General features: G+C 55.8%; 1 protein-coding gene and 1 long non-coding RNA gene across 14 annotated transcripts in view; one reads left to right on the top strand and one right to left on the bottom strand.

Annotated features, from left to right (window-relative positions):
* Positions 1-405: 405 nt before the first annotated feature.
* The window catches only part of LOC144330889 (uncharacterized), a 35112-nt gene continuing 19115 nt past the window's right edge, over positions 406-16402 (bottom strand). Inside the window, exon 3 of the long non-coding RNA XR_013397509.1 lies at positions 406-1932. This is a non-coding gene — a long non-coding RNA (uncharacterized LOC144330889). The remainder of the gene's footprint in view (positions 1933-16402) is intronic.
* JRK (Jrk helix-turn-helix protein) overlaps positions 1527-16402 on the top strand; it is a 27970-nt gene continuing 13094 nt past the window's right edge. For 6 of the 13 annotated variants that reach the window (XM_077944249.1, XM_077944247.1, XM_015146102.3 and 3 more), the window contains exons 1-2: positions 1527-1579; positions 5516-7547. In XM_077944249.1, coding sequence (XP_077800375.1) covers positions 5967-7547 — 1581 coding nt within the window. In that variant the 5' untranslated portion in view covers positions 1527-1579; positions 5516-5966. Of the gene's footprint in view, positions 1580-5515; positions 11450-11543; positions 14541-16402 lie in introns of those variants that run through there. The other 7 variants (XR_013397497.1, XM_077944245.1, XR_013397498.1 and 4 more) reach the window with 7 other exon arrangements.

Here is a 16402-nt window from a genome sequence, read left to right as displayed (position 1 = left end):
CTAACAAATTACCATAAACATGGTGATCCAAAACAATACAAATTTATACCTTACAGCTCTGGGGGTCAGAAGTCTAATGGGACGATGAGTGTCATGGGCTAAGATCAAGGGGTCAGCAGGCTGCATTCCTTCTGTTGGCTCCAGGAGAGGCCTTGATTCCTTGTCTCTCCCAGCCTCTAGAAGCTGCTCATAGTCCTTGGCTTGTGGCCCCTTCCTCCATCTTCAAAGGACATCACTCCAACCCCTGTGTCGGTTGTCACATTTCCTTTTCTCTCTGCTTTCATCCCATTGTCCTCTCACTTGGCTTCCTAACCCCCACAAGAACCCCTGTGATGGCGCCTGCCCTCCTATCTGTACTTGTGGGCTCTCCATCCAGATTGAAACAACCAAGGATACAAATGATTCAGAAAAAAAAACCTGTGTCTGTACTGAACATGTACAAACTTTTCTCTTGTCACCATTCGCTGAACAATACTGTATAACAACTATCTACATAGCGCTTACATTGTATTAGGTATTATAAGTAATCCAGAGGTGACTTAAAGTATACAGGAAGATGTGTGTAGGTTATATGCAAATATTAAGCCATTTTATGTAAGAGATTTGAGCATCAAGGATTCTGGCGTCCTTGAGAGGTGCTGGAGCCAGTCCTCTATGGATACCCAGGGATGACTGCACACTGGGCTCACCCTGATAAACACAAGAATCTCCCCATCTAAAGAATCTTAACTTCATTGCATTTGCAACGTCCCTTTTGCCATGTAAGTAATGTATTCACAGGAGCTGGAGGTTAGGATGTGGACATCCTTGGAGGGCCATTATTCTGCCCACCACAGTCCACCCTCCAGTTTCCAAAGATTCGCATAGGTCTCATGGGCAAAATGCATGCACCCATCTCAAGGTCCTCCGCAGCCTTGACTTATCACAGCATCAACTCAGGTGCACGTTCACTTAAGTCGCACCCAGTTCAAAAGTTTCAAATTCCATCATCTGAATCATCTAAATTGGGTATGGATTGGGCCCCAGCTAAGTAAGGGGGTCAAGCAGGCGGGCTGAGCACTGGTCCTGGTGACTGGAAGGCAGCACTGCCCTCCCCGCATCAGAAACTGCACCGGGAAGGCTGTCCTGGGCGGGGCGGCACGAAACCCTGGGCGCCTGTGGCTGCCCCAGAACTGCAGGAGCCCCAACGCCTTCAGCGCAGGGGTCACTGGTCATGAAAGGAACGTGACACCCTGCGCCCATTCTACAGATGGAGAGAGCAGCTCGGAACCCGCGCGGCCCACCCCGGCCCCGTTTCCCCTCTCCCCTCCCTGTCCGCGCTTCTCCCCTCCTACGCCTCCCCCAACCCTGGGACTCCCACTCCTCCCCTCCCCGCCAGGCCTCCTGCCCTCCCAGGCCCTCCGTTACCACCCAGCTCTGGGAAAGCCGGAGTCTGGCTCCCAGACACCACTGAGCGCCGAGTCCTCCAGCCTGTCTAGAGCGTACCGGAAGTAGCTGGCGGAAGGCGACGAGGCGCGGACTGGAGGAGAACTGAGTGGCCGGCACTTCCGGCCGGCGGTGGCTGCTCCGGCTGAGCAGGGTGAGTAGGGTACTGTCTTGAGGCGCTGGGCGGCCCGGCCGGGCCGGGTGGGCTCGGGCGGACTCCGGTCACTGCTGGGCGCGGGTGGGAGCCGCAGTCTGTGCAGGCGGGCGCGCGGGGCGGGGCTGGTCGCGAGGCCTCGGGGCCGGACCCAGCCGCGGGCGGCAGCGCCCCCTCCCGGGAGCCGCGCTCGGAACCCGAAGCCCTGTGCTTCCCGCGCGACCCCCGCGGCCTGAGCGCGCGGCCCCCGAGCCGAACCCACCTCTCGCCGCAGGGCCTGGCCTTGACGCCCCAGCCCGGACCCTTCCTGCGCTTCCACTTTGAGAGAGGCTTGGTCACGAGATCCGCTTGCCCTTAAAAAACCAGACCGAGACTTTTTTTTTTTCTTTTTTTCTCCATTTTCGTTTTTGCTCTTGCCCCAGACTGAATTTCTACCCGCAAACGGGGACCCTGGGGTAGAGGTGCGTTTTAAGCGAGCCTCGCCGGTACCTCAGTGCTGTCTCCTGCGCCAGGATCCCCCAGCGTGGAGCGCTCCTAGCGGAACTCGGCGCTGGCTCCTGGGCGCGCTCTGCGGGGCGCACGGCCCCAGGCTTTCTGTCCCATCTTTTTCTGTCCCATACTCCTCTTCTGACCCCCCAGTTCACCTCTTCCCCCGGCCCCAGAATGCGACTTGTTTTTTGAGTATTTCTCTTTCATATCCTCCATACCCCCCATCCCCAACACGCGCGCGCGCACACACACGATGCCCGTGCGAAGGTTGTTTTCCACTTTCCCCCCGCGTTTCTCAGGTCTTCTTCCCCTCACACAGGACGGAGTCGGCCCCAGCGCTGACCCCTTAGGCCTCCCGTTTCTTTTCTTTTTTTTTTTGAGACGGAGTCTCGCTCTGTCGCCCAGGCTGGAGTGCAGTGGCGCGATCTCGGCTCACTGCAAGCTCCGCCTCCCGGGTTCACGCCATTCTCCTGCCTCAGCCTCCCGAGTAGCTGGGACTACAGGCGACCACAACCGCGCCCGGCTAATTTTTTGTATTTTTAGTAGAGACGGGGTTTCACCGTGGTCTCGATCTCCTGACCTTGTGATCCGCCCGCCTCGGCCTCCCAAAGTGCTGGGATTACAGGCGTGAGCCACCGCGCCCGGCCAGGCCTCCCGTTTCTTGTCTGTGCCTTGGGCACAGGAGAATTCCATGTTTCATCCCGTGTTCACGTGACCTCCGGGTTCTGTGCTTCCTCTCCAGTCGCAAGGCAAGAAACCACCCTCATTTCGGGGAGACACGGAATCCCACAGTAGCTTGTGAGGGACTGACTCGGAACTGGGATGCCGGGAAAAGCTTCCTGGAGGAGACTCAGCACCAGACACGGGCCCCTTGTGGACACGTCTCCATACGTGAGCTGCAGGTGTGGCAGGATAACACAAAGTGCTGGAACACACTGCTGTCCCACTTGCAAGACCAAAAACTTCCTTTAAAAATAAAATTCAGAGATTTCCTTATGAAACAAATTCAGCCACTTTGTGTCATCCTGCCGCACCTGCACTTCAGGCACGGAGACGTGTCCACAAGGAGCCCGTGTCTGGTGCTGAGTCTCCTCCAGGAAACTTTTCCTGGCATCCCAGTCCCCAGTTAGTCCCTCACAGGCTACGGTGGGATTCGGTGTCTCCCCCAGTTTTTCTGCAGCGGGTTCATATTAAAAATCTCGAGGGCGGATTGTGGCTTTGCCATCCCTCCTGTTCCCCACGGTGAGATGCACATAGCTCACTGTGCTGTGCCAGACGACACACACGTCACACCGTCACCCTCAGCGAACGATGCAGGATCCTTAAGGGACCAGCCCACATTTTGCAGACCAGGAAACTGACTCCGGAAGAGGACAGGACTCATCCAGAGGTGGCGGCCAACAAGCCTAGAACTTGTCTTTGGAGCTTTTGCTGCATTTGATTGCACTCCTCATTTCTCTTGAGCTCTGGCCTCAAAGGGCTGCGTTTCTGCACGCCACCACATGCTCTGCATGGAGTTGGCAGAAGCAGCTATGGCAAGGGCGCAGGAGGGAGGTAGGAACTCCAGGAGTCCATCCTCAAGTACTGCTGACCTGCGGAGGAGTGAGGGGAGGGAGACCCCAGGCCTGCACGCACGCCACACTGAGCCGGCCAGCTCAGCTGCCCGGTGTTGGGGCAAATAGCTTCTCAGCCCTCACCAGTGTCTTACTGGGTGAAGTGCATTGCAGGCCCTGACTCCATAGGCTGCCCTGGCCTCACAGGGGTGTGCCCTCTGTGCCCTTCCAGTGGGCTCAGGTGTAGGGAGGGGTGTGGGGTGTTTCGCAGATTTGTTAGGAGAGGATGGAATTGTCCACCTAGAAGGGATGAGAATGACCCACATCCTCTTTATGTAGAAGGGTGAGAAGATACTTCAAAACTCCAACAGAAAGATGTGTTTGATTAGAGCTGCGACGTTTCTCTGTCGTTTTTCTTCATATTGGTCAAAGGTGCGTATGAAACTTAAAAGCAAAGCTTCTGGCCGGGCGCGGTGGCTCAAGCCTGTAATCCCAGCACTTTGGGAGGCCGAGACGGGCGGATCACGAGGTCAGGAGATCGAGACCATCCTGGCTAACATTGTGAAACCCCATCTCTACTAAAAAATACAAAAAAAACTAGCCGGGCGAGGTGGCGGGCGCCTGTAGTCCCAGCTACTCGGGAGGCTGAGGCAGGAGAATGGCGTAAACCCGGGAGGCGGAGCTTGCAGTGAGCTGAGATCCGGCCACTGCACTCCAGTCTGGGAGACAGAGCAAAACTCCGCCTCAAAAAAAAAAAAAAAAAAGCAAAGCTTCTCATAGGGTACACAACTGGCCCAGGAAGAGCCCTTGCTCCCAGCGGGCCATCAGGTGTCCTGGCATTTGCTTCTGGTGTGAATTAGTCATTTGTTCATAGAGCCTCCCAAATTAGCAAATGCTGAAGAAGTTCCTGCTCTGGACTAGCTTGTTCCTGTGTCCTCTGAGCGTGTATGTGTGAGTGAGGGTGAGTGGTTGTGTGTGTGTCCGTGTCTGGCAGGCTCTGCGGCCCTGCCGTGGTTGTGGAGTCAGGTGGACGGGCAGCACTAGAGCCTGGGGTTTCAAAGACTGGCGGCCCAGTGTGGCTGCCTGGGGCAGGGTACCCTGAGCTGAGCTTGAGGAGAGCTCCCTCAAAGGGGCCTGGAGTGGTCACAGCTGTCTGTCTGCTGAGGCTCCCGGTAGAGGCATCTGAGTGTGTGTGGTCAGGGAGGTCAGAGGGTGATTGAGTAACTGGCAGTACCTCCTAGCCCTTGGAGGATCTTGAGGCCTGCTGTTGTAGAGAAACTTCCAATGCCCCGTTTTCTAGAGGCAGTTTGGGGCTCTGTGTTAGAGAGAGGAGTTTAGAGACCTGCTGCAGAGGGGTTTGTAAGATCTTCAGCGGGGAGGGTAATGAGGAATTCCTCCTCCCTGCATCCCTCCACCCCTGCCTCTGCTCCTCAGGGAGGAATAAGGGATTTGAGAAGATGGCCAGCTCAGGCAGCCCAGCGAGCAGTTACAGCAAGAAGCTTAGTCCGGGTCCGGGCGGGTGGGAGGTTTGTTCTTGGGTCTGCCCAGCGTCGGACTTCCTGGCTTCCTCTGATGGCTTCTGCCTGAGCGCTTCCCCAGGAAAGGCCGGGCTACTCCTATGAGAGCCACGTCTCGTTTCTAGCCCTAGCTAATGGCTTCCGTTTGCTTGGTGGGAGTGGGGCAGAGTCCACCTGAGCAGCACACCCAGGAGCTGGGCAGGGCTGGGCCGCTCCCGGGGCCGCCCTCCCCGCACTGCGTGCTAGCGCTTGTGTGGCTCCTCTCAGTAGCACTCGCATTTCAGCTGGGGCGTCCCAGTGAGGATAGAGTCGTGAGGATGCCAGGTGTGTCCCGGGCGCGCCCCATCACTTTGCTCTCTCTTCCCTCTGCTTTCCAGCCCCTGAAGTGCTGTGCCTGGAGATACCATCGTGGACCCTGGAGAGGCACCCTGCAGCTTATGCGGTAAAACTTCGACCACCCCAGACCTGGTCAGTTTGAGGGGAGCTGCTACCACAGTATCCACTGAGGCCGGGGTTCCGGTCGTGTGGAGCAGCAGAGGGGAGTCTGACAGGGTCACCTCCTCCACAGAGAGAACTGGCAGCTGACTGCACTGCCAGGAGCCAAGGCTTGGGTGTGTGGAGCCTGGAAGACCAGGGACACCTGAGGCAGGAGGTGCAGCGTATGGAGTGGGGAACCCGAGACGGACTGGGGCCTGTGCTCAGGATCAGGCAGGCAGAGTGGAGAGGGAGAGACGGAGCCCTGGAAGGGGAGCAGGAGGAGGGGGAGTAGTGGCAGCAGCCCAGGCCAGGCGTGTGTCCTGCAAGTGCTAGGACCAGCTACCCCTCCCCATGGCCTCCAAGCCGGCTGCCGGGAAGAGCGGAGGGGAGAAGCGGAAGAGGGTGGTGCTGACGCTGAAGGAGAAGATTGACATCTGTACGCGCCTGGAGAAGGGCGAGAGCCGGAAGGCACTGATGCAGGAGTACAACGTGGGCATGTCCACCCTCTACGACATCAGGGCCCACAAGGCACAGCTGCTTCGGTTCTTCGCCAGCTCGGACTCCAACAAGGCACTGGAGCAGCGGCGCACGCTGCACACGCCCAAGCTGGAGCACCTGGACCGCGTCCTGTACGAGTGGTTCCTGGGGAAGCGTTCCGAGGGCGTCCCTGTGTCAGGCCCCATGCTCATCGAGAAGGCCAAGGACTTCTACGAGCAGATGCAGCTCACTGAGCCCTGTGTGTTCTCTGGAGGGTGGCTTTGGCGCTTTAAGGCCAGACACGGCATTAAAAAGCTAGATGCATCCAGTGAGAAGCAGGCAGCCGACCACCAGGCCGCGGAGCAGTTCTGTGGGTTTTTCAGGAGCTTGGCTGCCGAGCACGGGCTGTCCCCCGAGCAGGTTTACAACGCTGATGAGACCGGCCTTTTCTGGCGGTGCCTGCCAAATCCCACTCCAGAAGGCGGGGCCGTGCCTGGCCTCAAGCAGAGCAAGGACCGGCTGACCGTGCTGATGTGTGCCAACGCCACAGGCTCCCACAGGCTCAAGCCCTTGGCCGTCGGGAAATGCAGCGGCCCCAGGGCTTTCAAAGGCATCCAGCACCTGCCTGTCGCCTATAAGGCCCAGGGGAGCGCCTGGGTGGACAAGGAGATTTTTTCCGATTGGTTCCATCATATCTTTGTGCCCTCGGTGAGAGAGCACTTCAGAACCATAGGTTTGCCGGAAGACAGCAAGGCCGTTCTCTTGCTGGACAGCTCCCGGGCTCACCCGCAGGAGGCCGAGCTGGTGTCCAGTAACGTTTTCACCATCTTCCTGCCTGCCAGCGTGGCCTCATTGGTGCAGCCCATGGAGCAGGGCATTTGGAGAGACTTCATGAGGAACTTCATTAGCCCTCCGACCCCCCTCCAGGGCCCTCACGCCCGCTACAATATGAATGATGCCATATTCAGCATGGCCTGTGCCTGGAACGCAATTCCCGGTCACGTCTTCAGGCGGGCCTGGAGGAAGCTGTGGCCATCAGTTGTGTTTGCTGAAGGCTCCTCCTCTGAGGAGGAGGTGGAGGCAGAGCACTTCCAAGCGAAGCCCCACAACACATCCTTTGCGCACATCCTGGAGCTTGTGAAGGAAGGCTCCTCCTGCCCGGGCCAGCTTCGCCAGCGCCAGGCCGCCGGCTGGGGTGTAGCAGGAAGGGAGGCAGAAGGGGGACAACCCCCTGCTGCCACGTTGCCAGCAGAGGTTGTGTGGGGTTCAGAAAAGACTCCGAAAGCTGACCAAGACGGTGGAGGAGATCCTGGTGAGGGTGAGGAGGCGGCTTGGGAGCAGGCAGCCGTGGCCTTCGATGCGGTCCTGCGCTTTGCGGAGCGGCAGCCGTGCTTCAGTGCACAGGAAGTGGGGCAGCTGCGAGCGCTGCGTGCCGTGTTCCGGAGCCAGCAGCAGGTGAGGAGGTGGCGTGGCGCCCTCGGGGCTGTGGTCAAGGTTGAAGCCCTCCAGGAGGGCCCTGGTGGCTGCGGGGCCACGGCTCACTCTCCCTTGCCCTGCTCATCCACAGCAGGTGACAACTGATGGCTTCTCTGCCCTGTCCTGGCCACTGCACCCTGGAGTGGCATGGTCCTGTGCCCCGACCCCACCTGAGGCAGGAGGGCGTGTGCAGACACTCAAGAGCCCTTCCAGGAGCGGGTCGCCCACGGTGTGGCTCGGGTGCTCAGGACAGTCTGTGCCCGAGGTTCCTGTCGATACAGGTTTTATCACTTGCCATGTCATCCGAAAGTGAGGAAATGTTTTGGAAGGGTCCACCCTAGCCTAGAACAAGCCAGAGCCTCACTCTGGCTGGAATGGGGGCCATGCTGGGCTGATCTGGCCTCGTGTTCGCTGGCTGATCATTGCAGTATCAGAGGGTGGAGATGTCTGTCTGTCCATGTGGAGAGAAGTTGCCCTCCAGGCCAACAGGAGGCCATGCCCACCGCCCCTGGACAAGCTTCGTCTCAGAAGGCTCTATCTGCTGGGCTGGCGGCCATCCCCTTGTTGGGTGGACCCCGGCACGATGCCTGAGGGCCAATGGCCGAGAGCTGGGACTCAGTTCTTGGCCTGCTCTCGGCTGAAGAGGCCGCACGTCTCACTTCAGTCGTGGCCTCGTTCAGCAGAATGACTGGAACCATCCTCTGTTACCCGCAGATCCCATCCCATGGGCTCTGGCCCCAGGATGTGGGGGGCCCCACGGAGAGTTGACTTGGTAGAGTTTCTTTCCGTGAAGAAAGTAGGAGTGGCTGACCAGGCCCTGCTCATCACCCGGATACAGGACACAGACCCTGCGTGGTATTTTGGCATTTTGGCTCAGAGTGCAATGTGCCATGTTGCCCAGAATTTCATACTTACGGCCTTTACATGAATACGTCTTGATCAGGCGTTCAGAGATTAGTCTTAGGTTTGCACGTAAGTCACTGGAAACAGTAAAACAGGTTGCTTAGATTTCCAGCAATTATATTTGTGCTCTTATCCCCAGCTGTTAGCACGTTAGTAATACCTTGGGGAGGAGTTGTCTGTCCTGGTCAGTGTTCACAGACGCGGTTGTAAGAGGATGTGGTGATTTTCTCCACGTCTGCAGCTGCTTTGCCGCATCTCCATTTCACGGGCAGCACTCGCTTCCTGCAGCTGAAATTCCAGAATGCCCTGTGTCCACAGTGATTAGCCTCGTCTTTGAGCGAGCATGAAATAGGTGCATTGTTCTTTTTTTTCATTCTTGAGGCAGGGTCTCACTCTGTTGACCAGGCTGGAGTGAAGTGGTGTGATCACAGCTCACTGCAGCCTCGACCTCCCTGGCTTGAGTGATCCTCCCACCCCAGCCTCCTGAGTACCTGGGACTAGAGGCGTGCACTGTGACGCCTACCTTTTAATTTTTTTGTAGAGACAGAGTCTCACTGTGTTGCCGAGGCTAGTCTGAACTCTTGGCCTCAAGCGATCCTCCCTCCTCAGCCTCCCACAGTGCTGGGATTACAGGCGTGAGCCCCGGCACTCGGCCTAAATGGGTTTTTCTTGCTATGTTATTTTCAGTGCTTTGCTCTTGAATTCTTTTCCCCTCTTAAATTTGTATCATTTGGCTGAGTCAGCACGTAGTTTGCATTCCAGCGTCTGCTGTTGATTCCACTGAAACCTTTGTTCTCATGAGGGAGAGGATTTGGCTCGCTGTGGTTTCTTGTATTTTCACATCTCTGCTGATACAGGGGCAAAAGTCATTGCTGACAGAGCCCTGCCTATGTCTTGGGAGTGTGTGTTTCTTGCTTTGAATGCATGTGTGATGGTTACAAAAGCCAAATAGTTTCTAAAGATCTCGGTGCTGAATGACAGTCCCAGTTGTTCCCATTGGGGTCCCGTTGCCTTCGTGGTGTCACCCCCACTGTTTGCTTCCTGTGTCTGGGGAACTTCTGCACATCCGTGTACTTCGTGCCATTTCTGGGCTCACGTGTCACTCCTAGCAGAGCCTCATAACCAAGATTGCTGGATTGCGGCTGCTTGAGGCAACGCAGGAGGTTAGAACATGTCTCGAGGGCTCTGAAGCAGCAGGACATCCTGGGTGGGTGGAGCTGAGGAGGGCACGGGGCAGGCCTGCCGAGCTCCTGGCTGGCTCTCCTGAATCCTCTGGAGACGGCTTGTCCCTGTCAGACTGTAGCTCTTCAGGACCTGAGCTCTTCCCGCTCTTGACCTGCTTCTGTGCTGACTGTGCTGGGCTCATGGGTAGACATTTGTCCCCAGTGAGTGGCTGTGTCCTCAGGGTGCCCCTCTTTGAGACTAACTGCAACAAGGCTTGGAACCTGACTCTAGGCACAGCCCCTGTGGCTGGAATCCCTTGTGCCACCCAGGGGACTTGGGTCCTGCTCCTCCTGCAGCCCCTCCTCACCTGGGCTTGCTGCTGCGGGTCTCCCTGGAGTGAGGTTTTTAGGGAGCCCAGAGCTTACTCATCTCTGCGCTGCTGGGCCCAGCTGCCTGCTGAATACTTCCTGCCTCCATCCTGTCCCCCGGAACGCTTTGTGGAGACTGCTGTTTCCTCCGAACACTTTGTTTTCACTTCCTGACCAGTCTCAGAAGCTCAAGTGGTGGAATGTTTTAGCCTCAGAATCTTGTTCCCTAAGCCCTCTCAGGTGGATCCCCGCTGCACCAGACACCACAGCACAGCCCTGTGAGGCTGTGTCTCCTCACTCCGTTTCTGGGGCTGCTGAGGCCCCTGGGAAGCCCTGGAGCTTGCCAGAGCAGAGCGTGCAAGTCTCTGGTCCCGTTTAAATGCCTCTCCCTTTTATCTGTGAACACGGGGCTGGAGCCACTCCTTGTCTTCTCACCGTGCCCCTACAGGTCATGGCCTCAGTTCTCCAGTGGCTACTGGGGCAGCGGGTGCTGCGACATCTGGTTTGGGACCTCCATGGCTGCTTCCAGCCTGCTAGTAGAACGAACCTCTTTGTACCACCACATTCTTCTCTGGTGGTGCCCCTGAGGGCTCAGGCCTGAAGGCACTCCTTTGTCCTCAGTTGGGACAGGCAGCCTCCACTCTGGGAGCTCCCATCCCTCAGGGTGCCCAGGAGAGGCCATACTTTCAGGGTGGCATGGTGACTTCAGGGATTGGGATTGGTAGGTGGTCTTTCAGCCCCTTCTACCTTGGATTGGTTTACAGAACACCTGTCCTGCCTGTGCCAGCCTGGATCTCTGTGGGCACCCCCGGCACGCTGTGCTGAAGGTTGTCTGCCTCCTGCATGGGAGGATCTAGAGCGGACCTTGCCCTGGGCCCGTCTGCAGGCCACTGTTCTTATCCAGCGGGCCGAATGAGTGATTGCTAGTGGTAGGTTGACTGGAAGAAAGGAAGTCGCAGCCCCTGCTCATGGCTTCCTCAGCTCCCTGGGGTTGGAGGACTGTCATCAGTTGTCCTCAGTTTGGAGGAGGTTCAGGGTCCCGGTGGCTGGATGTGCTTCCGGAGGGACAGGGTTTTGAAGGACTGTCATCAGTTGTCCCCAGTTAAAGTCCATTTGGAGGAGGTTCAGGGTCCTGGTGGCTGGATGTGCTTCCGGAGGGACAGGGTTCGAGGCAGGGATTTGCAGAAGGTGTGGACTGCATCCTTTCTTGGGAGGCTGTGGCACAAGGCAGCCAAACTTGGGACAAATCAAGACCCATCCACACTGCACCTCAGGGACCTCACCTCACCCCACATACATGTGCTTATGGGGGGCCAGGGGTGGTGGCTTCTGCCTGAAATCCCAGCGCTCTGGAACGCCAAGGCAGGAGGATCACGTTACTTCAGGAGTCTGAAACCAGCCTGGGCAACATAGGGAGACCCCATCTCTACAGAAAATAAAAGAAAATGAGCTAGGTGTGGTGGTGGTGGTTGCCTGTAACCCCAGCTACTCAGGAGGCCGAGGCAGGAGGATCCCCAAGCCCAGGAGTTCGAGGCTGCAGTGAGTTATGGCCTCTGCACTCCAGCCTGGGTGACAGAGTGAGAGGCCTTCTCTCTAATAAAAATAATAATAAAATGTGCTTTGGGGTCAGGTGTGGAGATCAGAGTTGGGGAGGTCATGAGGTAGGGGTCAGGATGTGGACAGTCACGGGCTGGTGGGTGTGGCAGCCGTGAGGGGTGGCTGGTGGGTGTGGCAGCCGTGAGGGTGGGCGGTGGGCTGGGAGACAGGGCCTGGGCAGGGCTTCTGCACTTCCGCTGCCGCCTCTGGGTTCGAGGACTCTCCTTGACAAGGGCTGAGCTCTCAGGCACTGCGCTGGGCTCAGCTGCCTGCTGGGAGGCTGGGGAGAATGGACCTGTGAGGCCTTGTTTGTCCTCTTCCCTGTCCAGCTCCTGTAGACCCCAGGCCTGGCTGTCTGCAGGGTCAGGAGCTGCAGCCACCAGCCTCCCAGGTGAGCCCCAGCTCCCGGCCCTGCACGCCCGCTCCTTTGCCCGTGTGGACTCGGCTCTGGTGTCTGCTTCCACACATGGACCCTCAGACCTTACACATCTGTTGTTTCCCTTGCAGGGCAGTGATGATAACATGAAATGAGGTGGGGTCACTCCTGTTTAAATATGAGACTGGGGTCCAGGGAGGGGCAGGTGTGAAGTTGCTGAGGGCAGAGGGAGACCCACGGCTACCTGCTCCTGGTGACCAGCCTCATGTTCACTGCTCACTGCTTGCCATTCACCAGCTGCATGACCTTGAGCAGTGCCCTCAACTGTAAACAGAGGTGAAAACACTCCTTTACCAGCCTTTTTAGGGGCCACTCTTGTGTGAGGCCTTGAACCTCATTTCAGTTCCGTGGTGGTCCTGAGCCTCTGAATCTAGGCATGGCCCCTGCTGGGTCCTGGTCTCAAAGGCAGCATGATGGCCTCCCTGCTCAGGCCCTGCACCCAGCGGCCAATCCTCGGAGGCCCACTGGCCATGGCTGGACCCTCTCTCAGGGAACCTGTCAGCATGGCCATCTCCACACCCAGGCTGGCTGGGAAGCGAGATACGAGGTGCTCAAAGGCCGTCTATGTCTGTAGGCAGTCCCGTCCCACACAGGCCAGGATTGTTGGGCCTCCTTAGCAGCCAAAGGAACTGAGGTCCAGAGCAGGGAATGTGTTGCCCAGTGTCAGAGGGTGGACTGCTCTGGGGTCAGGTGTCTTTCCCTGGTCCTAAGCCACTCCAAGCCAAGGCGTGTCCCTGGGCCCATTTCCCCTCTCGAGGTCTTGGGGTCCCTATTTCTGATGTGTGTGAAAGGAAGGCCTGTCCTCTGGGGTGGCCATGAGACTCAGTGGGAGGAGCTGCCACGTGTGAGCCAGGACTTGGCACCTGGCCAGCCTTTTTCTGTGTCATTGTACCTTGATGGGCTGTCAGTTCTGAAGAGAAGAAATACACTAGGAATCCTGTTCTCCTCCCCTTTCTCCCTGGCAGAGGGAAGTGACCACACCCCTATGGTGTGGACATATGGACGCTCCTCCACGAAGCAGCAAAGTTCTGTTGTTTCAGGAGGCTGTGGGCCCTGAGGATGTGGTAGTGACCTCACCAGAGGAGCTGGCAATTCCTAAGTGCTGCCTGGAGGCCTCTACAGAGACATAATGTTGGAGAACTTCTGCCTCATGGCAGTGCTGGGTGAGACCCCTCTGTCCCCACCAGTGCCCTTGAGGGTATGGGTGTTGGTCGGTGTGTGGCCTCCATCTCCGTAATGATGGTATTAGGACTGCATGTTTGTGTCCCCCCCAAAGTTTATATGTTGAAACCCTGACCCCCAGTAGGGTGGTATTAGGAGGTGGGGCCTTTGGGAGGTGACTAAGCTTAGGTGAGGTCGTGAGGGTGGGGCTCCCCGATGAGACTGAGTCCTTAAAAGGAAGGAACTAGAGTGAGGTCTCTTTCTGCTGTGTGATCATACGAGAAAATTGCCATCTTTCAAGCTGGGTGCAGTGGCTGACGCCTGTAATCCCAGCACTGGAAGGCCAAGGCATTAGGATTGCTTTGAGTCCAGGAGTTCGAGACCAGCCTAGGCATGATAAGACCTTATCGCTAAAAAGAAGAAATAAAATGGAAAACTGCCATCTGCAAATCAGAAAGAGCCTTCAGCAGATACCAGACTGCCAGTGCCTTTGATATTGGACTTTCAGTCCCCAGATCTGTGAGAAATTAATTTCTGTTGTTTAAACCACCTAGCCTGTGGTATTTTCTTATAGCAATCCAAACTGAGACAGGCAGTAAGGAGAGAACAGAGGTTCCAGCCTGCTTCAGGTCCAGGCAGTTCTGCCATTGCTCTCGACTCCTCAGTTCCAGTCATGGGCCAGGCCCCTGGGGGACTTGGGATGAGTAAAACATGCACCTGTCATTAAGGTTCACCTGGTCTAGAAGCGGAGGCAGACCCACACTGCCCACCATGACCCGGACAGCGGTGATAAATACAGAGCACCTCATGGCCAGGGCCTGGGGGATTCCCACCCTGCCCTACCCAGTGCCAATAACAGAGGGACCCTGCAGAGTTGTGTACACAAGATAGCAGTTTAGTTCTTGCACACATACTAGTTGAGAAGGGAAATCAGGGCTGATGAAACAGCTCAACTGTCTGGCAGAGCCAGGCTCCTCCTGCCATGATGCAGTTTGGATGCTTGTCCGTTTCTAATCGTACATGGAAATTTGATCCCCAGTGTTGAAGGTGGGGCCTGATGGGAGATGTTCCTGTTATCGGGATGGATCCTTCATTAATAGCCTGGTGCCGTCTTTGTGGTAACAAGTGAGTTCTCACTTGATTAGTTTCTGTGAGAACTGTTTGTTAAAGAGAGCCTGGCACCTCCCTCCCGTCTTCCTCCTCTTGCTATGTGATGCTGCTCCCCTTTGCCTTCCATCATGAGTGGAAGCTCCCTGAATTCCCCACCAGAAGCAAATGCTGGCACCATGCTGCTTGTACAGCCTGCAGAACTGTGAGCCAAATAAACCTCTTTTCTTTATAAATTACTCAGCCTCAGGTGTTACTTTATAACCTTGCACATAGACCAAGATACGCCATGTGTATTTCATGAAGGGAACCACAGGGTTGAAGATGTCACGGGACAACTGCTCCAGTCCCCTCCACTGTGTCTGCCTCCAGAAAGCACACCACTTCTGCTCATGTCCCTCGAGCCAGGTCCCAGTCATACGAGTACAACTAGTTATAAAAGGTTTGGGGAGCCTGGTTGTAGAGGATGGGTGAGCGAGTATAGGACTCATCTAGCAGTGCAAGTCGGCCCAGGCCTTGTGCCTTCATGCCTGCTCCAGCAATTATATCTGATCTCCCCCATCTCTGTAAGGAGAGAGCAGAGGTTCCAGCCTGCTTCAGGTCCAGGCAGTTCTGTGGGCTTCGTGGATGTGGCAGTGACTTCACCAGAGGAGCTGGCAATTCCTAAGCCCTCCCCAGAGGCTTCCACAGAGACATAATGTTGGAGAACTGCCTCATGGCAGGGCTGGGCACAGGGCCGATTTACGAGGTGAGCTTAGGGTGTGAGGGATGGAGGCAGGCAACAACCCTTAGTGGACCTCACCTGTAGAATGGGGATTCCATACTGAGAGGCAAGCCCGGACAACCTGGGATTGCTGACTCCTCTCCCATCAAATGCTCAGCTGTCAAAGTTAGGGGGAGACACAACATTGTCCCCACCCCAAACAGCAGAGCCACTGGAGAAGCAGGCCATAGAACAGAGAGCTCCACATTCCTCCCCACAGGAACTGCCTTTGTTAGAGTGTGAAGTTCCAGCCTAAGGGTGCTCTCAAAAAACAGTGGAAGTGATGGAGAAAGGCAACTGTGGTCAATAAGTAGATTTATTGGAGATCTATGCCAAAAATATTGTCTGGCTAGGGGTCATATAAATATCACAGACACTTAACTTCAGGAACTATCCCTTCAAAGGAGCCCAAATTTGATTGGATTGACCTGTGAAGCAATTTATGTCCAGGGCAGCATTCAAAATAGTGGAGCAATCAGCTGACCATTAGTGGAGCTTAACGGCTGGATGTGGTCAGGGAAAACAAAGCGCTTTGCAACACTTTCAAACCACTGTCATCCAGGGCGACTGACGGCATAACCAAGATGGTGCCCCTGAGGAGAAAAACTGAGATGCAGTCAGAGGCTCTGGGATGTGGGGTAGGAAATAGATGCCACTAAAATAGTCTAGCTGGTCCCTAAGCAAAGAAAGCAGAAAAATAGTCCAAGATCAGGCTGGCTAGTATCCAGAGTTGCTACAATGGTTACCTAAGATGTCCATGCTTCAACAGATAATTATGAGGCATGCAAAGAAACAGGAAAGTATGGCCGATACACTGGGGGAAAAGGCAGGTAATAGAAACTGCCTATGTAGAGCAAGATGCTGGATTTAAAAGAAAAAGGTTTCAAAGTGGCCATCATAAATGTGTTCTAAGAACTAAAGGACGTTATGATTAAAGAACTAAAGGGGGTAAAACTAAAGGAAGGTGTGAGCCAATATTGCCTCAAATGGAGATTAAGAAGGTAGAAATTATATGTTTTGTATTAAACAAAAAACAAAAAAAACAGGCTTGACTCAGTGACTCACACCTGTAATCCCAGCACTTTCGGAGGCTGAGGCAGGAAGATCATCTGAGTCCAGGAATTCAAAACCAGTCTGGGACAACATAGTGAGAACTTGTATTTACAATTTTTTTTTTTTTAATTAGCCAGCATGGTGGCACACACCTATAGTCCTAGCTACTCAGGAGGCTGAGGTGGGAGGATTGCTTGAGCCTGGGAGGTCAAGGCTGCAGTGAGCTGTGATAGTGCCAGTGCATTTCAGCCTGGGTGACAGAACGAGGCCCTGTCTCAAAAAG

Source organism: Macaca mulatta, chromosome 8 (genome assembly GCF_049350105.2).
Source record: "Macaca mulatta isolate MMU2019108-1 chromosome 8, T2T-MMU8v2.0, whole genome shotgun sequence".
NCBI classification, from domain to species: Eukaryota; Metazoa; Chordata; class Mammalia; order Primates; family Cercopithecidae; genus Macaca; species Macaca mulatta.
This window is presented reverse-complemented; position numbering and strand designations above follow the sequence as displayed.